The sequence below is a fragment of the Vicia villosa genome, unplaced genomic scaffold (assembly GCF_029867415.1).
Source record: "Vicia villosa cultivar HV-30 ecotype Madison, WI unplaced genomic scaffold, Vvil1.0 ctg.000691F_1_1, whole genome shotgun sequence".
NCBI classification, from domain to species: Eukaryota; Viridiplantae; Streptophyta; class Magnoliopsida; order Fabales; family Fabaceae; genus Vicia; species Vicia villosa.
The window spans coordinates 92,703-101,486 of NW_026705312.1; the positions used below are offsets into that span (position 1 = coordinate 92,703).

Genomic DNA, 8,784 nt, shown 5'->3' on the forward strand with positions numbered 1-8,784 from the left:
ATTTATTATTTGTTTATATTTGATTAAACATAATTTTTTGTTGTAAAAATTAAACAAATCAAACTAATTCAAACCACATTAGTTTGATTTGATTTAGTTTTATTTTTAAAAGTCAACTGAACCTAACAAAATCACATATTTTCACACGACTTACCTTTTGATAATCAAATGTTACCATCAAGTAATTGATTATGGACATTGTAGAAGTCAAACTCATAATTAATATTTAATTGTGTACCCATAGCTATATAAAGAGTACTTGGGATTGTTAATAAACACTAATTTGATTGAAATAATCTCTAAGTTGTCATTTTCTCTCTTTAACATTCTTAAGTTTTTTTTTCCCATATGCTTTTGTAAAGGACCTTTTCAGATTAATTTTTCATTTTGGATCTTTAATCCTTGACAATCATTATAGAAATGTCAATGTATTACGATGATATTCACCATATGTTATCCGGTACGTGTCGGGCTTGAATTTCTTTTATCAAGGTTAGTTGATTAAGTTGGAGTCAAATTCATCTCAAAAAATTATTTCTCTCTAGCAATCGGAGTAAATAGGCCCTTTGAGAAATTCTCATTATTAATTCAATTCAAAGTATTAAAGTTTTATTTTTTAATGATTTTCCCGTAGATTTTAGAACCGTGCCGTTTATTGTTAGAAACAACTAAGACTTCGTACTTCTTTCTGATCTTGTTTTCTAACCTCGTTTATACCCGGTGATCGAGAATTTCAATAAATTCACAAAAGTAAATAGTAAAAATAGAATGGAAGATGTTAAAAAAAAGTAAAAAGTAAAAATTAAAAATAGAACGTAGGATAAATACTAACTAATTCAAGAAAGAAAAAAAACTTTTAAAAAAGTGTGGAATTTGTGAGAAGAAAAAAAAATCTAAAGGCATAGCAAAAATTGGGAATGGGGAGCATCATAGCATGGAAGCAGCTTCTTCTCAATGCTCTAGAATCCAACACTCATCTCAAACACTCTTCTTACATGCAACTCGTAACCCTTTACTTCTTCTCTTTCATCTTTTTTTTAATTCATTTTTAATTAATTTTTAATTTATTTATTCTACCTTTGTCGATTATGTGTTTCAGGCAACCATAGGAACCAACGGAAAACCTTCGAACCGCACTGTCGTTTTCAGGTTCTGCTCTTCTCTTTGTCCTTACACTCTCTCACATAGTTTAACCCAAACTCATCACATGTCATTCGTTGTTTTGAATTTTCAGAGGTTTCCAAGACAGCACCGACAACATCCTTATTAACACCGACACCCGAACTCGCAAGGTGTTTTTTTGATCAAATTTTGTTACAGAAATTCAATGTTGGAAATATAAAAACTGGGTTTTCGTTTGTTTGTAATTTTGTTCATGAAAGTTTTGAACTTTAGTGCATGAGTGAGATTTTTCATTGAAAAGTTGATTACTTGTTGCTTTGTTTGTAGTACAGATTGAGGAGCTGAAGATTTGTTCTTCTGCTGAGGTAATTGTTCTCTTTTTGAAAAGAATGAAAAAAACTGAGGGGTTAGGTTTTGAGACTAAGTGTGGTTATTGTGGTTAGATATGTTGGTATTTCACGGATTCGTGGGAGCAGTTTCGGATAAATGGGCGTGTAGATGTTATCGACGGGACGAATCCTGATCCGCTTAAACTTCAGGTTTGATTAGAGGTTTTCAGATATGATTGAATTTGAATCGCATTCTGTTTTTCATCGATTAGAGTAATTCCGTATCTGTTTATCAATTCATAATGTAGCAAAGAGAGAAATCCTGGTTTGCGGGTTCTGTGAGATCAAGGGCGCAATATTTGTGGCCTAACCCGGGGCTTCCGTGTCTAAATGAACAAGCACAAACTGAAATATTGTTGGATCCTTCTATAGGTCCGGTTGATGCTTTTTGTCTTCTGATTCTAGAACCAGATGAGGTACTGAATCAGTACTAAAGATGTCTCTCTTACTTTCAATACACGCCTTTTCTCTTTCACATATTCACTATGGTTTTATCCCTTTACAGGTTGATTACTTGAATCTAAAGAGTAACCAGAGGCTAACATTCAGATCAAGTTTGAGTGCGGAAGCAAAGAAAAATTGGAGTGTCGAGAGGGTCAACCCGTGATTTCTTATCTGTCATATGTAGATTTCTTTGCAATCAACTAATTGCATGTTCTAGAGTATCGGTGAGAGAGAATTGGCTGAATGTGCTGGTAAGATTTTTATTTAATAAGAGTCACTTAGTCGGCTTTCATGTTGCATAATTCTCTGAGCAATTGAATGTTGCACATGTTCAATGTAAACCTATGACATTTTAATATATGGATATCTTACTGGAGTCATATTTTATCACTTTGATTTCCAATAATATCAATATGTTTTACACAAGATGTTTACATTGAATCGTATTAATCGAACAATCAATCTAATTTTAAGAGTCTATATAGTTATAATCACCAGAAAGAAGATTTAAATGACAAATGTATCACAAAACCTACACTTAAACATAAATCACTATAAGCTAATAAAAAACCTAGCAACATGTGATTCTAGAAAGCGATAAAACTTAAGGTCATACAAATCTAGACTGAAATTTGAAAGAGAAGGGAAAGAGAAATTGTGCACCAGATTTATACTGGTTCAACGCATTCGTCCCCATTAGCGTTTAGTCCAGTATTCAACATCCAACCATTGAAAATTTGTCAGGTCTTCCACTATTTTGCAAATTAATATAAAAGATTTTTTTGTTACGAGGACAATCAAGACAACACTGAACACTTCAAGTCAAAAAGCTAAGCAAACACATGTCTAAATCTATATTTCTTTTCTGTTGTAGGTAGAGACTAAAAACAACCAAATTCACTAGATCTTCACACGATCTTAAGCTCGTCACCTTCCTAGAACCTAAGTTTTGCACCAAGATTCTGTCCACAACATTCTTCGCTCAACCCTATTGGAATTTCCTTGTTTGAGCCTTTGTTCTAAGGAAGGATCTTAGAAACTCTAAAATCACCTTCCTAGAACCTAAGTTTTGCTCCAAGATTCTGTACACAGCATTCTTCGCTCAACCCTATTGGAATTTCCTTGTTTGAGCCTTTGTTCTAAGGAAGGATCTTAGAAACTCTAAAATTTCGTTTGCAGTGGTCTTCACTCACTCTACCGAAATATTCTTGGATAAGAAAATTAATCTTTTTCCTTGCTGCCAGACACCATAATCACAAACCGATTATTTAATCTGATACACACAAAAAGCGTAAAAAAACATTAGATTCTCTAATGTACCTTGCAACTACCACTCACACAATATTTAGAGTTGAGTACCACAATAATGGGTTTATGTTTCAAGGCTGAAGATGATTGGTTATCTAAAGAATCTCACACAACTCCGTATCAGAATTCATTCAATCAACACTCTATGAAGTTTTTCTCTAGGCTTGACTTGAGAGAAAAAGATGTTAGTTAAAAAAAGAACACCCATGGTTTTTCTGAATTTGTGAAAAATATGGACACACTTATGTCAGTGTTCTTAAATGTCGGTTATATCGCCGATATACCGGTTTTTCATATCGGAATTTGGCTATCCGATACGAAAGCCGATATTCCGTTTCAATTTCGCTACGCTCCGTTTCAGAATTAATATTTTTCTAATAATTTTTATAATAAGTCATATTAAAAAATATTTGAAATATTTTTATAACAAGTCATTAAAAAATATTTGAAATATAGAATGTGAGGAGGTGGAATCAAAAAGTAGGCTGTGAAGAGGTGCCCATTAATAAATAGTAGGAGTAATAAGTAGTAGGAGGTGAAGAGGTGCATAGTAATAAAGTGAAAATGTGAAGAGGTGAATGGGTATTAACATATTCTTGGTAGTCTGCGAAGAGGTGTATGGGTATTAACATATTCTTGGTAGTCTGGAAAATAGAAGAGAATGTGAAGTGATAATATTAGTTGGTCTGATTATACATAGGACTAATAGGAGTCAGAGTGTCTCCATCACCATTTGGAGAATGACAAAAATGATTTATATATGTGCTAGAGGTAAAACACAAAATAGGTGAAAAATTAAACAGTTGATTCAAGTCAAATCCTACAATTATGATTTGAATAAGCTGAAAGAGTGACTTTAATCAAAGTGATAAATTCAGGGTTTGACATGTTTGATTCGGATCATGATTTGTATAGTGAGATTCGAATCGAGCAGTTATATGATTATAGAGTCACACAACTAGAGGTGATTTTCAAAATAATTCATTTAGTCATGATTCGTATCAACCATATCTATGATTCACATGAAGGCGTCTTTCATTCGAATCAGAAAAAACCTTTGATTCAAATCACACTTCCAGTGCCAAATTCCAAATTTCCTTTTTGCTTTTGATTCAAATAAGCCAAAGTTGCGATTCAAACTAAGTTTAAAAAACACCTTGTTTTAAAACTTTTAACTTGAGATTCAAGCCACACATGGTTGACTTTGACCAAATTGCTCAAAACAAAAAACATTGCAATAGTTTCAACCTAAGTGAGTGAAAGGGATAGCTCAAGCTACATTTCTACGATAAATGATCAATCAAATTACAAATGAACGAAACAATCAAATTACAAATAATCAATAAATCAAAAATACTGAAAATACAACAAAACATCAAAATACACAGATGAAATTCCATGTTACCGTTGAAGCAATTTCACTTTCTGAGTCTTAAAGCTTTCCATGACCTCAATGAGCTCCCGAGACAGACCTCGCCTAAACTTTTCCCGTACCAAAAAAAACAAGGAAAAAGAGATTTGCATTCATCGCCTAAACTTTACTGCACCAAAAAAACAATGAAAAAGAGATTTGCATTCATCTATTCATTTTGCTTCTTTACATCCTTAAAATTTTCTTTTAAAAGAAATGCGCTAGTGCCACATATTACAGCTACATACTTGGAGCTAAAGAATGCTCGAACTCGGAAAAAGGTCACACAATTATCTGTTAGCACTATTTGTTTCGATCTGTTGGTAGTCCTTAACATAGAGGAAGGTCTGATGGGGGATGTGGTAGGGACTCTAGATCTCCTTTTCCATTCTTAACTATAAATACCATTCCAAGTCCCCATGATTGATGTATATCAATGTGGCAGTGCATATACCACACACCTGCAAAAGGTTATGCTACTATAAGAAACTGTTTCTCGATGTTTCGGTAAAACAATATATAAAAGAGATGTATCCTTGATGTGGATATAGAAAAATATAGAAAACAGATGTACATGTAAGGTCCCCAGGTCCTAACTCAATTGGTAGAAACCGATATTGTTAGGTTGGACGCCATCACCAGAGATCGAACTCTGGTACTCACGGTTGTGTGTGTGAGTTTCTAGTGGTTATTACCACTTCGTCTAAAAAAAAAAAGAATTGTATGTTTAAGTGTATACCTGGATTATCAGCTACAAAACGGACTGCTGCCCATCCACCCACTGGAACACCGATTGTATTCATGTACGGGGGATCCACTAAATTGAATTTTGCTGTTAGTGGATTATAGTTGCCCGTGCCATACCCTACAACATAAAAGCTGTAGCCATGGATGTGAATTGGGTGATTTTCAACATTGACTGTCCCCGTGTTCTGCAAAATGAGTTGCACCTTGGTACCGTATTCAAGGACCTTAGTTCTAGTCCCGTTCAACGACTCTGTGTCATATGGAATGTTATTTGGGGCACCATTAACGAAGTCATAGAACTTAGAGGGCGCATCGGGGAAATCTTCAGTATATGTTCCATTTACTTTATTATAATAAGCTTCCAGGATTGATATACGAGGATGAACGAAACTTATATTGTTCATGGAAGCTGTCAGCACACCGTTATTCATTGCTTGACAGTTTTGCTTTGGTGTCTTTGAGTGGCATTTTTGAACATTCAATCCAACCGTGATGAATATGTTTTTATCAATTTCTTTGAAAACATTCACTTGATTTAGGCTCCTTAATCCATCCATGACTGTCTTAACAGCTAGCTTATCATCAAGTTTAGGTAATTTAGCCGGTAAATATGAACCGTCGGATTTGGCTCCTTTATAGTTGAAGTAGGCAATCGCTGAAACGTTTTGATATTTGACAATCCTGCCAGACTTGTAAGGTGCCACTGCCATGGAGTATTTTCCTACTGGTTGATCAGCTGAGACTAGGACATTTAGTGTTTGGCCCGGTGCAAGCATTACCGTGTCTGTGGTGAATGACTTCGTGTATTCACCATCAGCTTCCACGATCTTTAGTTTGTGATTTGCAATGGCAAAGAAGTTCTCGGTGTTTAATCCCGCATTAATCAGTCTTAACATGTAGGTCCTTCCCGGAATCACATTAAGTTGGTACACATCTGAAAAGATGAGAAATGAAACATATCAATGAAATCAGTGTTTTCAGTTTTCACTATTATTTGTTAGTTTTTATCTTTTATCTCAAAAATACCGTTAACGGAGCAGTTATAGTTGGGGCCTGGATGACTGTTAATCGTATATGCATCTGCCGGAGGTGGAGCTCCTCCACTCACTAGAGTCGCATGCTCAACTTGTTGGAGATCCTGCAACCAGTATTCCCCTGCCATAATTCAAATCAGCTCGCAACATCAGTGCTATACGAAGAAAACATACAACATGAAACGGTGAATTCTTGTAAGTTACCTAGTATGATTATTTGCTCTTGATAAGGGTTCTTAAATGGGAAAGGTACCCAATTCTTTGGATAAACAATCATAGCTCCATGAACTGTTCCTCTTAGCCAAGAAACATGAGCATGCCAGAAGAAAGTTCCTTTCTGATTCACCACGGTAAAATTATAGGTGAAACTCCGGCCTGCTTGAATCGGACATTGTGTAATAAAGGATGGTCCGTCATACCAACACGATAGCTTTTGCCGAATACCGTGCCTTAAAATTTCAAAAACTCGAAAACTTGTTAGTTAAAAAAATTTGTTAGTTAAATGTAGTACATTGCTTATGAGGCTGTGATTGAGATTTTACCAGTGAATGGTAACATTGAAAGGTGTCTTATTGGTAACCTTGACTATGATTCTATCATCTTCTTGTGCATAAACTATAGGTCCTGGAAACATACCATTCACGGTAACGATTTCTTTCGAGTTGCAAAGTTTCGTAACTCGTTTAGTTTGAACCTGTACAATAACCAATAAGCACATCAACAAATATAGAGAAAGATAGCTATCAAACACAGACTCCGACAAAGACACTAGGACAGGACACAATACGACAAAGACACGATTTTGTCAAAAACATAGGACATCGATACTGCTACATATATGATAGTACTTAACACAACATACCTTAAAATCATAGAACCTAGTTGTTTCTCCCATTACACTTCCTTGTGCCATAAGTTTCACATTGAAGATAGTATTATACATCAAACACAGCCCAAGCATTAACAAGGTGGTTACTACTAAGTTGGCCATTTTTAGGAGAAGTGAGCATAGATTGTGGCACAAAGTAGAGTAGAAGAGAAGCCTTTTTAAAAGAGTGCAGCTATCTTTGGTAGATTTTTTCTTTCATTAAAGGGAATTCAGAAAAAGTGTATTTATTGATGCAGGTTCTATTCTATTTGTCAGCTTTCATGATTCCTCTAGCGTGAATTTGTGATGATAAGGTGTTGGGATGTGATTATTCAACATCAACACAATGGTAGGGAAGGTTTCAACATACCCTTTTTCTCCCAATCCTATCTGTTTTTACTCTTCTTTCTTGTCAACATTTTCTCTTACAAATCATACCATTGACTCAGAATAGAGGACACACATGCTTCTGTCAAACCCCACCACAATCACCTACTTTCCTTTCTGTTATGCTTGTTTTTGCATAAATTTGAATGTTTTTGTTACTTTTATTTAGTAACATGTTTTATTCAACTTTGTTATTAATATTGAAAGTTATATGGTAGAACTCAAACTACATAGCAGCAATATCCCTTCAACTTATAATTTAAGAGTAGAATGTGAGGCTTAAGACAAATATTAAAATGAGGTTTTTTTTTTTCAATTCACCATCATTAAAATATTTAAGCTTTGTTCTGTTAAACTTGCCCAATTAGTTGTTGTGCAACAATAATGCCCTTAAATCCGTGATATTTCACTTATTCATTATTCACTATTAATGAGTGAATTTTTAGCCACTAGACTACTAGATAAAAAAAAAAAAATTGATTTTCAAGAGATGTTCTAAAATATTTTATTTTTATGCTTTGAAACTAATTTTAAAATTGTCTGTTAGATAATTGACATTTTTTTTTAGTTAAGGTGGAATTATTATTCAAATAAACATTAAATTTTCTTTATAGGGTGAGTCATATTGTCATCCCTTCCATAATAATGGTTAAAATAAAGTCTTTTATTTATCAAAATTTTTTTTTTTAAAATGTTTTATATAAGAAAGAGTAACACAAGAAAAATTAAATTCGGTAATAAAATTTGTAAATTTTTAATAATTTATTTATATTATTTCATATAAATATTTAAATTTTAAGTTTTATTTAAGAAAAAAACTAAAATTTATCAAAGTTAAATATATTTAATTTTAAAATTAATTATTAAATTGATATTATAATTATATAGATAACAATTGTTTTTTTACTTAATAGAATATTAACTAATAGAGAGGTGCCTTTTTTTTCTATTTAAAAGATATTTTTATACAAATTCCTCACTAAAAATGAATGAAATGAATGAAATATGATTGAACTCATTCCATCCAATATTACTGGTTTAGTTTATTTTTCATTCCACCTAAATTGAGGTTAG

The 8,784-nt window shown here is 33.4% G+C and overlaps 2 protein-coding genes across 3 annotated transcripts; one reads left to right on the top strand and one right to left on the bottom strand.

The window, feature by feature from the left end:
* The first annotated feature begins 860 nt into the window (after positions 1-860).
* LOC131630525 (pyridoxine/pyridoxamine 5'-phosphate oxidase 2) lies at positions 861-7,800 on the top strand. 2 transcript variants are annotated; one of them, XR_009292362.1, is made up of 8 exons: positions 861-1,004; positions 1,100-1,149; positions 1,235-1,292; positions 1,455-1,487; positions 1,566-1,661; positions 1,760-1,927; positions 2,017-2,206; positions 7,581-7,800. XR_009292362.1 is itself a non-coding variant. In XM_058901302.1 (7 exons), exons 1-7 carry the CDS (start codon positions 918-920, stop codon positions 2,116-2,118), a joined length of 594 nt encoding a protein of 197 aa, XP_058757285.1. In that variant the 5' UTR covers positions 861-917; the 3' UTR covers positions 2,119-2,335. The 2 variants fall into 2 exon arrangements, 1 of the variants encoding a protein (XP_058757285.1); XM_058901302.1 differs by lacking the exon at positions 7,581-7,800 and having other exon boundaries at positions 2,017-2,335.
* On the bottom strand, positions 4,464-7,588 carry LOC131630524 (laccase-6). Its single transcript, XM_058901301.1, has 6 exons — positions 7,318-7,588; positions 6,998-7,149; positions 6,660-6,904; positions 6,448-6,576; positions 5,414-6,355; positions 4,464-5,135 (listed from the first exon to the last, which is right to left on the bottom strand). Exons 1-6 carry the CDS (start codon positions 7,444-7,446, stop codon positions 5,005-5,007), a joined length of 1,728 nt encoding a protein of 575 aa, XP_058757284.1. The 5' UTR covers positions 7,447-7,588; the 3' UTR covers positions 4,464-5,004.
* Positions 7,801-8,784: the final 984 nt, after the last annotated feature.